The sequence below is a fragment of the Epinephelus fuscoguttatus genome, linkage group LG13 (assembly GCF_011397635.1).
Source record: "Epinephelus fuscoguttatus linkage group LG13, E.fuscoguttatus.final_Chr_v1".
Classification (NCBI taxonomy): Eukaryota; Metazoa; Chordata; class Actinopteri; order Perciformes; family Serranidae; genus Epinephelus; species Epinephelus fuscoguttatus.
In genome coordinates this window covers 13,034,611-13,052,221 of record NC_064764.1, presented here as the reverse complement: position 1 = coordinate 13,052,221, position 17,611 = coordinate 13,034,611, and the positions used below count along the sequence as shown (strand labels likewise).

The following is a 17,611-nucleotide window of genomic DNA, read 5'->3' as shown; positions in this document are numbered from 1 at the left end:
AAAGAGACAAGCCGATGGCCGAGACACAAATGAACCTCTGTCTGTTGGCTCGAGTTAGTCCAACACAAGGGACTGTCTGTGAAGACCAGCCACTGACATGTGACTGCCTCAGACAGGGCTGGCTGGCTGGCTGGCTAGACAGATGGATGAGGATGCTCTTGCAGGACAAGCCTTGCCGGATTTCTCTTCGCCCCTCGGCTCATTATTTTCCCCTATATGTACATCCGTCAAGCCCTCGTTGCTTCCTACAACTGGGATTAGATAGCTGTAGCCAATTCTCAGCAGTTTTAATGATAGAGTGGTGAGAAGTTTTTGGCAGCCAAACGGCCAAAGTCAAAACATAACAGGATATTGTTCCCACATTGCTACTCTATTATGCATTTGCTTATCTAAGGGAAAAGGAACACGTGGCGAACAAAGCATGCAATACATCATGACTGTATGAAAGGAGTGGACATAGCTATGGTGACATCACCCACTCCCGTTTTGAGGGCTCGAGTTTGGCATTTTTGATGTCTCCGTCTTGGTTTTTTGATGCCAGAAGTGACCGAATTTAGATGAGAGGGTGGAGCTGTGGATATCTCTTCACACCCACCTATGCTGGCGACCTGACTGTACCTGACTGCCAACATTCATAAAGTGAAAACACACTGTGAAAAGCTAAAACTTGTAAGATAAAAATACAGGCATGTTTACGACTGTTTAAAATGTACACAGTGTAATGTATATTGCTATGCCTATACCTGACTGACAGGTTGCTGTGGTAGTGACTTGTTAATCACATGTCAAGAATCAGACTTCTTTTTGCAATCAGCAGTCAACCCCTGCAGGCCATTAGAAAAAAAAAGCAGGTTTAAGGCACTTTGGCAGTGGCTTCATATTCTCAGACCCACAGGCGATGTCCACATTTTTAATACAGTCTATGTAACAGATGCTGTTCAGGATACTTTACTGCAGAAAATGGGAAGCTGTGGCTCAAAAAAAGCAATAACAATATGACTGAAGGGTTTGGCTGGACACAACGTGAAAGGTCACTTCAGTCCCCTCAGGATGGGGATAATCAGACTCTACACGACAGTGAAACAAATGGGACCAGATATATTAAAAACATTCAATAAGAGGCTAGAATGGAGGAAGCGGTTCTTCAGTGGTATTGTTCTTACCCTCTCTGCGTGTTTGACCGCAGCTCTGTATTGCTGCTGTCAGCCACTCATTCATGGATGTTGTATTATTAATGTGCCGGCTCTTATAGAGTCACATATGTGATTCATGGCCAGTGGGTGCCACAGATTCACATTCAGCCTGATCCCTCCGCTAACTCGACAGCCCCAGGTCTCTGCGTAGGGCTTTCGAGTTAGGTGCTCACAGTGTGTCCACAGATGCGGTGCAAAGTGGCACTTCTGTCCTCTCAGCACCCACAGACTGGTGAGTCAGAGTTGGTGAAGTCTAAAGATTGACAAAGCCAGGAGCTGTTCTTGTTTTTTTTTCATGGCTGGAAATTCGACCGTGGTTAAAATGGCAGTTCATGTGGATTTTTTTCTTTCCCCAAAGTGTTCATTGTAATGTAAACTCTCCTAAAATAAGATGTTTTCTAACCAGACAAATTGAATGCTATTATCCAGCCAGACTGGCAGTGAAGAGGATCACAGGCTGCCTCAGATGCTGAGCTCTGCTGTTGGTCTTTAATTAAATCATACTCAGCCTAATGCTGCGAGCAGATGACGGGTTCCCTTTTAATCAGGTACTGTTGCACTTGGTCTGCAGCCCGGGAGAAAGGGCTGACGTTTGATATCCTTGTGTGGTTCCTTCGCTGTACACTTCCTGTAGTGTGTTTATACACACACAAATAATTACCAAGATTGGCTTGGTCACCTTGGCAACTTGAATACATACAGTGCTTTGAACCAGGAAGCCTTCTGAGCTCCGCACAGATGTTGGGCATCCTTAATACCCACTACAGCACGTCAGCCCCGTATTTACTACTCAAGGACACCTCAGTGAATCACCACAGAGCCTGTTCCTGTGAAGGCTACTGTTGGGAAATGACTTTTTCCTCACCATGTGTCATTGTTTCCATTTGTTATCCTGAACTCTTTTAGATTTGCTGGAGAAGTCACGTGTGGTCAAACAGCCAAGGGGAGAGAGGAACTTCCACGTCTTTTATCAGCTTTTGTCCGGAGCCTCTGATGACACACTCAGTAAGTCGTAAAAATGCTGGAATGCATAGAATGAAATCATCAATGTGTCTTTTTAAATGGCGTGGATAAGGGGGGAACTTAACTTGGAAGATTAAAGGGCGCCTTGATCTGACAGAATTAGCCATTTTTGAAATACTGAAAAATTGAAATCGGCCCTGTTCATCAGCCCAAACCACAAACTGGGGCTGCGATATATTTAGCCTTGTTGCCAAGAATAACTTCTGGTCTCAGAATATACTCATATCTGCTCACAGGAAGCAATGAATCAAACTTCAGGGTAGCCAGATGAGCAGTCTTGTCCAGGGGAAACAAGACCCGCAATTGTTGGATCTTCTGCCACGTTTGATTTAGGTGTCCTACACCAGCCTGAGATAGTTAGCATGAGCATAGAGTTTGTGTTTCCATATTTCAGGGTAATTGGGGTGGGTGATACAGAAAAAAATCTAATATCGCTATGTTTTTTACCTTGATATCATTGTGTACTTATTTACAAAGTGAGATTTTTGATAAATAATCATCAGTTCTGTGGATATAATGACTAAATTAATAAAGGCAAATAATAAAACAGAACAGTCTGGTAAGTTCAGAAAAGTACATGACTTTAATGCAGCCTTTAAAACCAGGAAAAGACAATGATATCTAAAATCTAGTCACATATTACGATGTAGACATAATATTAATATATTACCCTAGTTTTAAATTTCCTGTTTGTAATTATCTCCACCAAACTGTCATGTGGAAGTGCCAGCATGCCATCCCTTATGTTAAAATCTTACATAAGTATTTCCCTGCTGGATTGCAGCTGGACTAAACACATGGCTGATGCATTAATGACCCAGTCTTCCTGCCTAACAAACAGTACAGAGAACAAAAGGCTTGCCTGTGAAACCTATTCCCTCTATTTGCCTTTCTGTGGACAGAGGGCATTGTTTTTATGTCCTGAACACAGCAGAACAAAATAATGGCCATTGACTCTGGAGCACACACACATCAGAGGGGCCCTGATTCAGCTGTAGTTAATGCAGCCACTAATGAAATCCGACACATGCACGCACCAGAGGAATAGATTTCTTTGCTACTAGATGGGGGGGGGGGGGGGGGGGCTTTTAAGAGGGCTATTTGATCTTTCAGAATAGTGTTCACAGCGGTAACTCTAAGAGCATGCTCTGTGTAGAAATTGTGTTTGGAGTGACAGTGGCCTGAGGGTTGGACAAATTTCTATAAAGGCATGAGTGTCGCATTTGAATAGAATGCAGCTTCTAACCATTATTACGAGACTGTGTTTTTTTAATCAGGCACCACCAACTGTGAGTGTGTAGTTGTGTAATTTACATTCAATGTAAATAAGGCTGAAATGGCCTTTAGCCAACCGGCTGTAAACAAATGTAATTTGAAAAGCAACCGCGTGTTTTGTGTGCCACAGAGAAGCTGAAGCTGGATCGTGACTTCAGCAAGTACAACTACCTGAGCCTGGATTCTGCTGCGGTCAATGGGCTGGATGATGCGGCTAACTTCAGGACAGTCAGGGTAAGTAGTTCGCGCACAAATTTGTCTGAATGATTTTACACTTAACCCCAATTTAGATGCAATTTCAGCTGATATTTTAAGAATAACCCTGAATAACTGCTGGGGAGTGGTAAAACAACTTTCCTTTACATTATGCCGAGATAATCTAAATCCTGTACAGAGGGTAGAGGCGGCCTGATTTCTCCTTATCTCCTGGACTTAACAAACTAACACAGAGTAGATTATTAAAGTCCATCTTCTGGACTGTGAAAACACTCCACACTACACGGCCTCCCACATGTTGCAAAACCAGGTGAACTTTGAACTGAACCTGAACTTGAAAGTCAACCTGAACTGCTAGTTTTGCACTATATAAACATGGGAAATTCCATGTGCAGCATTTAACAAATTGTCAACAATGGATCAACCTGTAACAGCACAGTGGCAGCAAAATTTTTGAGGAGAACCACAGGAAGCAACGCAGCTGCTTCCTGCTATTTAAAAAGGTTGGTGCACATACATGCAAGATCTTGGCCATATGTACAATTCCACTATTTCTTATCCTTACCGACGGTGACACATAGGATGTTGTGTCTATATGTACTCTTTCTACTACACTCGATTGTTATCAGTCCCGCTCCAGCACGCTCCACTCAGCTACTGTACACGCCTTTGCAGTCTGTTCTGTCACTGTTTTTCTTTTGGTTTTTTTTTGTATTTCACATCCTGCTTCTCATCACCTCTCACATAGAGTTTTCATAGTATTCCCCATACAGCTGCGTTTCACCACCGGAAGCACAAGAGGACATTCCCACTAAACAATGAGTCCCTCCACATGGCCTTGTCTGCAATAAAACCAAAGCTGGCTGCACTCTCTTAAACATGGAGTTAAATGTTTAGTTTAAAGTTTAATTTTGTCTTAACTCTCGTATTCACTTTAATGTTAACAGATATGGAGCACTTCAGCACCACTGTGAACAAGACATACAAAGCTGCGGCTTCTTCTAAGACAATAATCTCAAGCAATTGACTTCTTTAATTGTGTTGTGAAGGAAGTTGTTTCATATTTGGCTCTTGTATGGTGGACCGGGAGTCAGTTCAAGACATTGAAATATTCAATTGGGTAACTTGCAGTTTTTCATGTGAAGATTAAGCTGATATGTTTCATGGATTTCTGTTGGTCTCCTCTTTTCTTTGGCACCCATGAATTATGTAAATCGGATAACTTAGTTTAGCTTTGAGTCCCTCAAAATTGAGACCTCAGTCTTAAGGGACGTCTCTTGAATTAGAGGTTAAAAAGATGTGGTGATGTGGTTGGCACGGCTTACTGACTGGTGCAGCTCTGCCTTGTCCAATCTTTTTTTTTTTTTTTTTTCTCGACTCTTCTCACTCATTATCATGGCAAACAGCAGTTCCAGGCTGCAGTGATAATGTGTCAGCCTCACAGAACTGGTGTGTTTGCACAGTCATAGACACTGCCACATCACAGTGCATCTATAGCTTGGTTCTCCTCTGCAGCCCAGTGATGATGTTTCTTAATAAGGTTCAACAACATCAGCTGATCTGTGACTCATCCCTTTTTGCCCTCCCAGAATGCCATGCAGATCGTGGGCTTCATGGAGGACGAGGTGCAGTCGGTGCTGGAGCTGGTGGCAGCCGTGCTGAAGCTCGGCAACATTGAGTTCAAGCCGGAGTCGCGCTGTAACGGCACTGATGAGAGCCGCATCAAAGACAAAAATGGTGGGTTTGATGGACGATAAAGAGGAAGTGAAGATTCTCTCCTTCATGACAACATCTTCAAACTTATTTACACTTTTTTTTAAGAAATTGGCAGCATGGCGTAGTCGTAAACAGCTGAGTTTCTAGGTGTTTAGTTATGATCAGACATATATAAGACAATCTGAATAATTGTGTCAATTACTTAATTTTATCTTTATTCTGATAATTTCTTGTGAATATTTTTACATATAAATCTTTTGACCCACATGCCCATATGGCCCGATGTTAAGCCACTGCCCCCTGTTGGCTGATATGATCTCCTCTGCTCTCGTCCTCACATGATATTTGTATTTTATGATTTGTGTGACAAGAGCTGTATGTGTCATCACTCCCACAGCTGTTCTCTTTAGGCAAATATTACATTTACATATTTCCTTCCATGACAGTGGACATCACTCATCTTTTACTGAGAAAATATACACCATTTTTTAAATATAAATCACTGTTTGTTTTTTCTTAAAACATCTTGCAACGTGATATGCTCATCTCTCTTAGTCTTCAGCAGTCTTTTTTCAAGGTTACTTATAAAATAAGATCAAATAAAATGATCACAAGGTATTCTGCAGATGAATCTGTCAGTGAATGGAGTTATCCAATAGGAAATACGTTTGCTTTATTAAAGCATAATAGCAAATATACAAAAGACAAGAGGCAAGTCTCTTAAATGACAAACTGATTGGTTTTCTTGTTAGTAAAATAAATATTTTTATTGCTGAAATTGCATACAGTACACCAACTGATATTTTATTTGGGTATTTTATGCATCACTGTAAGGGGAGTAGTGTGGGTTGTTGTGTGTGTCCTAAAGTTAACTCAGTTTTGCTCACAAAAATAAATACAGAAAATAAAATGCTGTGGTCAGTTTGTAAGAAGCCTAACCAGCTATCATATTGATTTATGTTTTTAAAAGGGAAACACTGCCAATTTTCAACCAGCTTTGCGTCACTGCAGCGTGGGCAGTTTATGCAGATGAGCAGTGTTTGGCTTTTCTCCATGCTGCCCGGAGCTCCCCGCTCATTCACTGGCAGAAGTCCCTGGGTTTTGCATCGTCTGGCATACTATGCCGGCGAATGAGTGGAAACCTCCAGGCGCTAGCCAAGAGGGAGGCTAAGTGTTGATCATTTGCATTCAACGTTATCGCCCATGTTGCAATGACACAGAGCTGGTTCAAAATTGGCATCATTGATGCACAGTACAGGGGTTGTTTTTTTTGGTCTCAGCTTGAAGTGTCCCAACATTTGGACACTTTATGTCATTTTCTCTGTCCTGTCTCTTCTCTTCACCACTAGCTATGTTCTCTCTCTTCCTCCATTCTGCAATCTACGACATCACCTGTTCATAAGTGATGCATTACTGTGTTGTGCCACAGTAATGATCATCAGTGTTAAACAAGTTTCTTGAGGAATCATTTCAGACCCAATCAGAATTATGCCCTTTTTTCTTGATTTCTGCAGAAGTTGTTTGGTATTTGTCAGTGTTTCTGTGTGCATTTGCAGATCTGAAAGAGATGTGTGAGCTGCTGGGGATCGAACAGTCAGTGCTGGAAAGAGCATTCAGCTACCGCACAGTGGAGGCTAAGCTGGAAAAAGTGTCCACAACCCTGAACGTGGCTCAGGTCAGAGAGAAAGTTCCAAATCCGTCTTGCACCAGTTGTACCAATGTGTAACCGTTAGGCCAATGCATAACTGCCCTACTTGTATTGACATTAACACACACACACTCTCACAGTGCATAAAAAGATAAAGGGCCATTCCTTCCCCCTGACTTGCTCCTCCGGCTGCCGACTCTCATCCATGTCAATGCTACATGAAAACCTCTCCATTATAGATAAGCCTTATTCCTCCTGGAAATTCAAATGTAGGTCATACTTTAGAGGTTAGTGAGTTCACTCAGACTGTTCTTATGACGTGGATGCTGCAAACGAGGGCCCTCTGTGTCCAAAAGCAGGGAAACGTTGAGAGAATTAACCTGACCTCAGACTAATGTTACCACTCGTGGTTAGCTTTCAGGATTCAGTGTTTGTGAACGTTTTTTTCTTTCCTGAATTTATGACTTGTTGGAAACTGGTTGGTTTTTAGGATTATTTTTTAGAGGAGTCTGATATTTTGTGTGTGCAGAGATGTAATAAAAATAAACTCATGCATTTTCATCACCAGTAATGCGTGTCTATTTACAGGCCTACTATGCCCGAGACGCCCTTGCCAAAAATCTCTACAGTCGTCTGTTTAGCTGGCTAGTAACCAGGATCAACGAAAGCATTAAAGTAAGTAATGTGCAGAATATATTTTCTTTCATTACTTTAATTTATGTTCTGTTTTTTCTGTTTTCTGTTTTTTTTCTTCATTTTTCATGCTAAGTTAAACTGGCAGTACACCCCTGCATTGTGTATTTAATATCGACAATACTGTCTCCCTGCAGGCACAAACTAAAGCTCGCCACAAGGTCATGGGTGTGCTTGACATCTATGGCTTTGAGATTTTTGAGGTAAGACAAAAGGCAGATGAAACGCAGCTTTCCTTGTTTTAAAACCACAAAGACAGAATCTGACCAGCCAAACATTTTATTACATTTTAAAGGATTTAGCCCCTGGGCTGTGTGCGTGCATGTTTTGGTACCTGTGAGGAGCTTATCAACAAAAACTGAGCGCTGATAAAACCACATTCAGATCAGATTAGTTCAGCTTTATTACTCCCGCGGGTGAAATTATTTTTTGTGGCGAGTTGATTTCAACACTACAACCAGCACAGTACAAAACTGGGGACATTAAGGGATTGCTCAAAATAAGAGCACCGCACAACACATCATACACATCATATACAGTATGTCTGTGTTACATCAGCTAGTACAGCTATTGGTTTTATGGTTTCCTTATGTTAATAATTAGATTAGCCATTTGGGCATCACATTGCATGTAAATAAGTTTGTGCATGCAACACACTTGAGAGTTTGAATGTACTGTAAAGACTGAATGGAGATGTCATAAATGCCCATGCCCTGTTGCTTGATGCCTTCAGTCCCCCTCCCCTCCACCCCCATATGTTCATGTCTTTTTCATATCCCTGCTTGTTCACCCCACTCACTCTCAAGTTCCTCTCCTCTCACTGTCGTGTTGTGTCTGGGTCACCAGGATGGAGTAAGTAACACCTGCACCGGCCTGTTTGCTGTGCCAGTGTGCATGCTGTGATCTAAACTCTAAACCACTTAATTCAGCTCCTCATTCAAGACGATTCAGGGCCCACGGGTGTGCAGCACAGCCACACGGCTGAAACGATGCAAAAGAAGCATTTGCATCATTTGAATCATGACATGGCACTGAGTTGCCAGTTTATTAGGTACACCCAGCTAAAACCGATGCAGTGTAATGCAACAGCCCTGCAACAAGGGCTCAGCTTTTAGAGAGGTGTTGGAGTGTATGGTTATTGTGGAGGCTGTAGTGTGTGGTGCTGTTGAATTCAGTTGCATTACACCAAGAGGCGTTTCTAATATTTTGCCCACCTCATTCAGCCTGAATGGGGTGGGCAAAATATTGGAATGACTAAAGGGTAGATTAAGTACTGTTTTAGAATGATTCATTTATTTTGCAGAGCTCTTGTATTTAACTGCATTGCTTTTAAATAGATGTACCTAATAAACTGGCTACTAAGTGTGCTGTTGCTGTATTGAATGTCTGAACTCTCTGGTTATAAACGGATATTAGTTTAAAGAAATAGTTAACTATTTTGGAACATATGTTATTCTCTCTCTTTCCAAGAGTCGGATGAGAATTTGATACCACTCTCTTATTTGTAGCCTATGGAAATATTACGCAAAGGCTAGAAAAAGGGAGGAACAGCTAGCCTGGCTCTGTCCCGAGGGAATGTGGACTATTCTTGGCTGGGAGCAGTAACTGTCACCATGAGGTTGCCAGGCAACCAGTGGAGTTATCGCACATAGCCAAGCTATAGTCTTACACATAACCCTCCTGTTGTTTTTGTACATATTAAACAAATGAGATATAACATGTTAAGTGAGCTTCAGAGATGCTAATATGCAGGTATTTTTCATTGGACACAGCCAGGCTAGCTGCTTCTTCTTCCTTCTTCTTGTTATGCTAGGCTAAGCTAATGCTGCGTTCAAGCTATGAGCGACACCGCAACAAGCTACAAGTCATTTTTAATTGAAGTCGATGACATGAAGCTTCAAACTGCCTCCAACACTTGTCACTGTGGACGGGCGTGACACGCTACATATAAAAGTTGAGCTGGCCTCAACTTTTTTAGTGCTTCAACAAAGCAGTGAAGCATCAACCAGTCATATGTTTTTTCTCTCTAGCTGTAGTGCCATGTTATTAGCATAGTTAGCTAAGCTAAGCTTTATTAGCATTGCATGTGCAACTACAAACATTAGTTGGCATTCAGTAGAGTTGCTTTGTGGCAAGTAGCAGACACTTACAAGCCTGTCACAGCATAACTACGTTGACAAGTGTTTAAGCAACACTTTACAGCAACTTGGCTATAATGTAGCTGGTCACACTGTTGCTGTGTCACCCGTAGTGTGAGCAAAGCATAGCTGTCCCCCAGCTCTCTGAAAGAAACAGAATAAGCGTATTACCCAAAGTGTTAAACTATTCTTTTAATAGATACAGATTAGGTTGATGCTTTGGGATGTTTTGGTAGTGGTCATTTGGTCTAATTATACTAAGAACAGTGCAGGTGCCAGTTTATGTTGACAAGAGGAATATGTGGTAATTTCATGATCTTGTACTTATTTCAGCTACAGGAAAGACTTAGAAAAGAATGAGCCACATTTAGAGCCAGCCCTCCCTGGGAGTATGGCAGGCTACTATTTCTCCCTGGAAATGTTGATTTAAACTCATAACATTTAACTTTTTAAATATTACATGCAAGAACTTCCCCCTACCTTTGGGCAAGTGAATCAACACCTTTGAGAAATGGGAACATTAACTTTAAACATAATTATAAGTCGGTGGCCTCCTCAAACTGCTGTTAATGGTTTGTCATAAAGCAGCTCAGTTGGAGCTGAAATATTTTAGAGTTACAGTGCAATTTCATCCATATTTCAGTCTGGTGTCTGCTGCCACTTGGGTGTAGACATGCTATTGAGTGTGTGCATTGTGTGTTTATCAGGGGAGAAGACGACCTTTTAGTTTCACAGTAAAAGGAAATAAAGTCGCTCTCCTTGAGGCGATATGTTGTGTTTCCTGGTCACTGAGAAACCTTGCTGTGTTCTTCACTCTGAGCGCTAAGACTAAACACGCTGCTCTAACCTCTGTTGTGTCCTTAGCAAATGAATGTTAACCTAACCCAGCGCACAATAGGGCCATCTGCCAAGAAGCATGACTCACCACTCAATGGTCATAATTGACAACAATAATAATTGAGAAATACGGGGCGTAAAATCGGTAGTGGCTTTTCAACTGTTAACACTCCGTCAATGTTTAATGAAGCCTGTGCCAGTTTACAGAAACTTGTTCTGATAAGGGTTTATAAACCTAAGGTGCACCAGTAACATTTACCGGTATCAGTTGTTCACTGACCACATTGATTATGATTGTTAAGTTTTGAAAGAAGGTAGAAGGTTGTAGTTTGCTCAAGCCGATTATTACCAGTTTAGTATCAAATGTACAACCTTTTTTCAGGCAGATGACATCAGGGGAGGGTTGACTTGACACTTTACATGGCTAGTTTAAATGGTTAGAAGTGAGCTTGCAGGTTTTGCAAATGTGATTGCATCATCCTGGATGTAGATCTCAGATCAAATTGTATTCCTGCTCCAGATCTGATGCTAAATCCGAGTTTCTTGAGCCTTCTTTGGTCATGCAAAATTCATCTAAACATGCTGTGAGCTTTTTGTGTTGGTGCACATTGGTACGACCATCTTCTTTAATAAAACACTGCAGGAAATTGATGTAAATAGCAAACGTTGGCAAAGATGTGACCATGCTTATGAATGTTTGCAGACAGGAAGGAATGCAGTCAGAGCTTTGAGAAACAAGAAAACGTAGCAGGAGCAGTGGTTCGTGATGAACCGTAGAAAAAACAGGAAACAGGCTCAGAGATTTAATAAGCTCTGAAATTTAACAGATATGGAAAAGTTCCACTTTCCCCTTTTGCTGTCCAAAAGAAAAGGCACAGCATAGTGAGACAACAGGCACCTTTGTGATTCCACATGTTGCCAGTAGCTAATTGTTTTTTTCTGCCGCTGCTGCTTCCACAGGACAACAGCTTTGAGCAGTTTATCATCAACTACTGCAACGAGAAGCTGCAGCAGATCTTCATCGAGCTGACGCTGCGTGAGGAGCAGGAGGAATATGTCAGAGAGGTAGGTTTGTGTTCACACATGCAACACATATATTCCATGCACGAGAAGACTGGTAGTGGACACTTGGATTAATGACCCATCAAGCCCAGCCTGTAGCCCTGGAAACACTCTCTCACCTGCATCTGTACATCTACATCATTCAACATGTCAGCACTCAATTTGTTGTGTTGACAGTTCATCACGGCAAACTCCCGGCAGCATGATCCCAACCTGGTCACGTCACTCATCTGTTCAACCTCTTGTGCTACTTCGGCTGAATCTGCGTGCTTGCCCATGACCTAAACGCATTTCTACTTCATTTATGTCCCCTGTCCCGTCGCTGTCGTCCATCACACTCTGAGTTTATTCTCTCCCGTCTCCCCTCTGTCGAGTCCCGGGGACGGAAGTGATCCCTCACTCCAGCGAGAGTAAACACTCCCCGTTGTGGGCCTTTAAGCTCTGTTTGTTTTCAGAGCTCTATGTATGTGCAGTGGTGACCCCCCTCCCTACACCCCATCCCCACTAACACCAGCACCAATGATATTCCACTCCTGGCCTCCATCCAGTATACTGCATGGGAAAATACCACAGCGCCGGAGAAAGGAGGGAGGACCACCAATCAGGAATTTGGCCAGTCACCCGTCAGTTTAAGCCACACCCTTTTTGCACCCTCCCCCTGGAGAAATCTGTCACATTGCTTCCATCAACCGAAACAACGTTCCCAACCCATTAGCAGCTGTGAATGAGATGTCGGCGAAGTGGGTTTTCAAGGGACAGTGGCCTTTTTTAGAGGGTAGCATGGGGAATGTTTTCCCTTTCCTCTGCAGAAAAGGCTTTGTGTTCTGTCCTCACTCAGAGGATGGGAACAGACAGCAGGAGAGAAACCTTAGAGAACATAACATCATCCCAGCACGGACAAATAAGGCTATGAGGATGGATGTACAAACATTTGGACTGATTAAATAATCTGTAAAAACTGCACTAAAGTTTATGATCAGAGTGCTTAAATAAGGAACTCTCTTTAAAGGGGCCCAGTCAATTTAGTGTTTCCAGGACATTTGTTCTCATTAAGTCTAACTTCCCCATGTAAATGTTAAGTGCTAGTGGTATTAATGTGTCTAGACTGAGTATAACCTTAGTTTATAATTATTTAGAACATGCGGTTTTAGATGAGAGTTGGAGACACATTCGAGATTCATACGTTGCCACGTTCTCCAATCATCTAGCCAGAAGTTACAGACTGTGGTCAAAAACGTCAAAAAGCAGCTTGTAAGTTCTATGTGAAGAACTTTTTCTTTTCCTGTGTTGAGCATCATTGGGTTCAAATGAACATTATGAACAGAAATAGGAACACAAGCACAAGAAATGTTTCTCATCACTCATCAAGCTTGGATATTTAAAGCTTGAGGAACACATGCTATTGCCTGGAGGAGATCATGTCAGTGTAAAACAACAAAAGATGTCCTAAACTTTGAGGAACCACACAGTATACACATCACATTAGAATGAGCTGCTATTGAAGAACTCTGGTTGTGGCTGCCATCAATTGTGGCTACTTTGCATCACACTTTCACAAATGGGTGAGGTTTAATAAAACTGGAATGCAGACAGGCTGTGCTTTGTTGTTGCTGCATTCTCTTGGTCTCTACTGTGAGGACTGCAGTACTTGGTGAGGGCCGTTGTGAGAGCAGGATTGATTAGGCAACTATCCTTCAGGTGCTTGATCAGGCACTCAGTGTTGTGTTAAGAGTACAGGCAGGTTCAAGAGTCTTATTTTATCTGTGAGAGTCTTGCTGATGTGGAAAAGACATCTTGGTTAACTCAAGATAGAAAAGCCATTGTCTCTTTGACCTTAATTTCTTTTGTTGCAGGGCATCGAGTGGACCAACATTGAGTATTTCAACAACGCTATTATCTGTGACCTCATTGAGAATGTAAGTCCCAGTTATCACAGACCATACAAACCAGTTCAGCACCAAACCACATTCAAGTCTGACTACCTTTGTAGCACTTTCCGAAAGTGTTTGAGCAGACCAATAAACTATTAAATGAATAAAGATTCAAGGCCAGTAACGAAGAGTAACATAAAATATAACTTTTAGTGTTGAACACTTTATGATTGTTAATTTACACCAACTTTTTTATGTCGGCCTTGCTTTTTCCAGCACCAAAATGGAATCTTGGCCATGTTGGACGAGGAGTGCCTGAGGCCGGGGACAGTCACCGATGAGACCTTCCTGGACAAACTGAACACCATCTGCGCTGAACACCAGCACTTTGAGAGTCGCCTCAGCAAGAATTCAAAGTTCCTCACCGATCACAGCCTGCCACACAACTGCTTCCGAATCCAGCACTACGCCGGCAAGGTATTGACATCGGTCTGTGTACAGAAACAAATCCAAATAAATGCATAAATTACATTTTAGTTATTTAATTTTTTCTTCTTCATATCAAGGTGCTGTACCGTGTTGAGGGCTTTGTAGACAAGAACAACGACTTGTTATACAGGGACCTGTCGCAGGCCATGTACAAGGCCAACCACAGCCTCATCAAACAGCTGTTCCCCGAGGGCAACCCCGCCAAAGTCAACCTGAAGAGACCACCGACCGCTGGATTCCAGTTCAAAGCATCAGTGGGGACGCTGATGAAGAACCTGCTGACCAAGAACCCAAACTACATCCGGTAAAGTCCTGTCATTCATACTGAGAGTATATCAGTTATCACACTGTCAGTCCAGGATATTGTGAGTTTGTGCGCGAGATTTTAAGTCTCTGACATTTTCTGTGACTAAAATGGAATATCCACCCAACCCCTTTTCATCTTATTGTTGCTATCAATGCCAGTTATGATACCATTACAATACTTACCTAATAAAAGTCTTGAAACTGCTGCTGCTAATAATAATGATACATTCAGGAATACCAATCAATAAAATGAACAATGTGTTTCTAGAATCCATTAAGGAAAATGGTCCTCAATAGACAAGCCATGTAGTGTTCATTGAGTTATCAATGTAACATTGATGTGATAAACCTCTCTCTTTGCTTCCCAGGTGCATCAAGCCCAATGACAAGAAGGCCTCCCACATCTTCACCGACTCTCTAGTCTGCCATCAGGTGCGCTACCTGGGCCTGATGGAGAACGTCCGCGTGAGGAGAGCAGGCTACGCCTTCCGCCAGGCCTACGAGCCATGCCTGGAACGCTACAAAATGCTGTGCAAACGGACCTGGCCCCATTGGAGAGGGCCTGCCAGGTAATCCTTGTTTATTCTGAAGCAGTGACTAATTGTGGGGTAGAGGGGGGGAGCAGAGAAGGAGGTCTTGTCACTGGAAGGTTGCCAAAACAAATCTCCTCCTCGGCCATTGTGAGAAAATGCCACTGTGAAAACTGAGAACCGCTCATAGGTAGCTTTAACTAAGGCACTGAACTTCAGACTACTCCCAGCGGAGTGACTGTGACCAGCACTAATAGACTGTAGTTCAGTGGTCGGCTCCCAGGTGTGACTGTGAGGAGCTGTGTGAATGTGAAGCAGGTTAATGCTGGAAAAGGGCTCGGGTGGCTTCCCCTGGATAATAAAACGTTTAGAGGGGAGAAATAATCAGCTGAACTTCGTAACAGCTTACCAAACATACTGACATGAAATTTTTAAAGTAGAGCTGCACAATTAATCAAATATTAACCTTGATCACAATTTTGGCTTCCCCACAATAAAATGAACACGATAGACAAACCCATGGCAGCTTTCATGCGTGCAGAGGCAGCCTGTGAAAAACGTTCCTAAATGCTGCGGCTGCAGTCCAGATAGAAGAGTAATATACAACAGAGATCAGTCAGGCAAAACAAAGATCAAATGTGTGCAGCAGAAGGCAAAGAGCTAGTCTTCTATATGGATCACCATTTGTTGTTGGGAAGTATTTTGGATTTAGAGTGCATGAGACTGTGTCTGTGCCACAAAGCAACTCAGCTGTCTTGTTCAGTCAGCCATCACAACACTACAAACATGCATTACAATGAATACCTGAAGGCAGAGACAAGTAACGTTGATGCGTTGCCTCACCCAGTCCCCATCATTGTCCAGCATCAATTCAGGCATCCAGAAATGCTGTACAGTGAATTTAAAGATAAAAACATTGTAGTAGTTGTAGATGTCTACATGGGACTTTTAGGAAAAGGCTCTCTTGTTATCTTTTATATGAAACAGTGTTTTCTCGTGACAGTTATCCAACTTAATTATTACATACAGTATCCAGTTTACCTCGCAGACACTAACAGCCGTCTTGTCACATACCAGCTGTTCACCCTTCAGCAGAAACAAACCGCTCCCTCTCTGAACCTCAACATGTTGAGACATTTCAGCCTTATCTGTCTCCTCTGTTCCATGTCAGCCAGACTTGCATGTTTCATCCTCTGTGCTGGTAAAAGCACTGATTCCTATCTGTCCTACCACACATTGGTATCTTGTTGTTCAGCCATCCCTCAGTGCTCTGTGTGGTTTTCCTTATTTCCTCCCTCCATATGTTTCTCTGGATTTGTATCTTTCTTCTTTTAATCATTCTTTCTCTCTGTGTCTCAAACTCTGCATCCTCAGTGCTGTTCTCATTCACTTCCAAAATCTTCTCACTATGTCTATACAGTTGCTGTCATGCTGTTTATGACCACTTTAAGTGTCAAGTATGCTTTGGATGACCCATCTGACCCTTCTGGCTTCCCACAGGGAAGGAGTGGAGGTGCTGATGGCCGACCTCCAGGTCCCAGCTGAGGAGTTTTCCTATGGCCGCTCAAAGATCTTCATCAGGAACCCAAGAACGGTAGAAAACAGATAGCTTAAACCATTTAAATATGTTTTGCAGCCAGTTTTGACATCTGCTGTGTATGTTGGTAGATCAAACTGTGTTTGAATGTCTAACGGTTGAATCCAATGTGCTCAGCTGCCCTGTTTTCTCACAGTAAGATGTTTGTAAAGCAGGGGTGGGCTGCACTTGGAGCCCCCACTTCAGCAATTAGCATGCAACCGCCACTCTGAAAACACATGGTTTCACTTAGCCATCCCATCTAACATGGGAAATGAGCTTCTTTACTCAGCGCTTGTAGGCTCTTTAACTGCTCAAGCCTGCAGCGTTTGAATGGACTTTCTCCCCAGCAGCAAAGCTTGGAATAACATGATCTCATAGTGGGAGAATTTTTTTTTCCTTCTATAATTGCTTTTTATATCTGATCAACATATCTGCCTTATGTATCTGCAGCTGTGAAACATAAGAGTCTAGATGAGTGGATTGTAATCCACTTTTCCAGACAATATTTCCTTTGGCCGTTAATTCAGTGCAGCCACGCCTTTGATTTCAACTGACGTCAAGATTTGGAGAAATTCTTGTTCGAAAACATGAAACGAAATGTGGCGCCTTTTGCTTTTCTAGACAAAATGCTGATTTTGGAGTTAAAGGGACACTTCACCCCTAATTCAAAGAACGTATTTTTCCTCCGACCTCGAGTGGTATTTATCAGTCTCGATTGCTTTGGTGTGAGTTGCAAGTGTTGGAGATATCTGCCGTGGAGACGTACATGCTTATGTTGGAGCTAGTGGTGCTAGGTGAGCTAGCAGTAGATGCACACTTCCTTTTTTACGGTGTTTCAGTTAGCAAGTGTAGTAAACAGAAAATAGTTTCTACATTTAACTGCTCAAGGTCTGTGGATTATTTTGAGTTATCAGGTCATGATTTCTGGAACGACACATTGCTGTTGAGTTTTTCAAATGTATTTTTTGAGTAGCACAAGCCGAGTGCCATTTAGTTCCATTATATTTGAGAGAAGGCAGACATCTCTGTGGCAGA

The 17,611-nt window shown here is 42.4% G+C and overlaps 1 protein-coding gene across 6 annotated transcripts in view; it reads left to right on the top strand.

Moving 5' to 3' along the window:
* myo1b (myosin IB) overlaps positions 1–17,611 on the top strand; it is a 78,589-nt gene that overhangs the window by 46,253 nt on the left and 14,725 nt on the right. For all 6 annotated transcript variants that reach the window (XM_049593758.1, XM_049593754.1, XM_049593755.1 and 3 more), the window contains 12 exons: positions 2,100–2,198; positions 3,622–3,725; positions 5,297–5,444; positions 6,980–7,098; positions 7,660–7,746; positions 7,902–7,967; positions 11,700–11,804; positions 13,655–13,717; positions 13,949–14,149; positions 14,239–14,465; positions 14,836–15,036; positions 16,498–16,591. In XM_049593758.1, the coding sequence (XP_049449715.1) occupies positions 2,100–2,198; positions 3,622–3,725; positions 5,297–5,444; positions 6,980–7,098; positions 7,660–7,746; positions 7,902–7,967; positions 11,700–11,804; positions 13,655–13,717; positions 13,949–14,149; positions 14,239–14,465; positions 14,836–15,036; positions 16,498–16,591 (1,514 nt within the window). The remainder of the gene's footprint in view (positions 1–2,099; positions 2,199–3,621; positions 3,726–5,296; positions 5,445–6,979; positions 7,099–7,659; positions 7,747–7,901; positions 7,968–11,699; positions 11,805–13,654; positions 13,718–13,948; positions 14,150–14,238; positions 14,466–14,835; positions 15,037–16,497; positions 16,592–17,611) is intronic.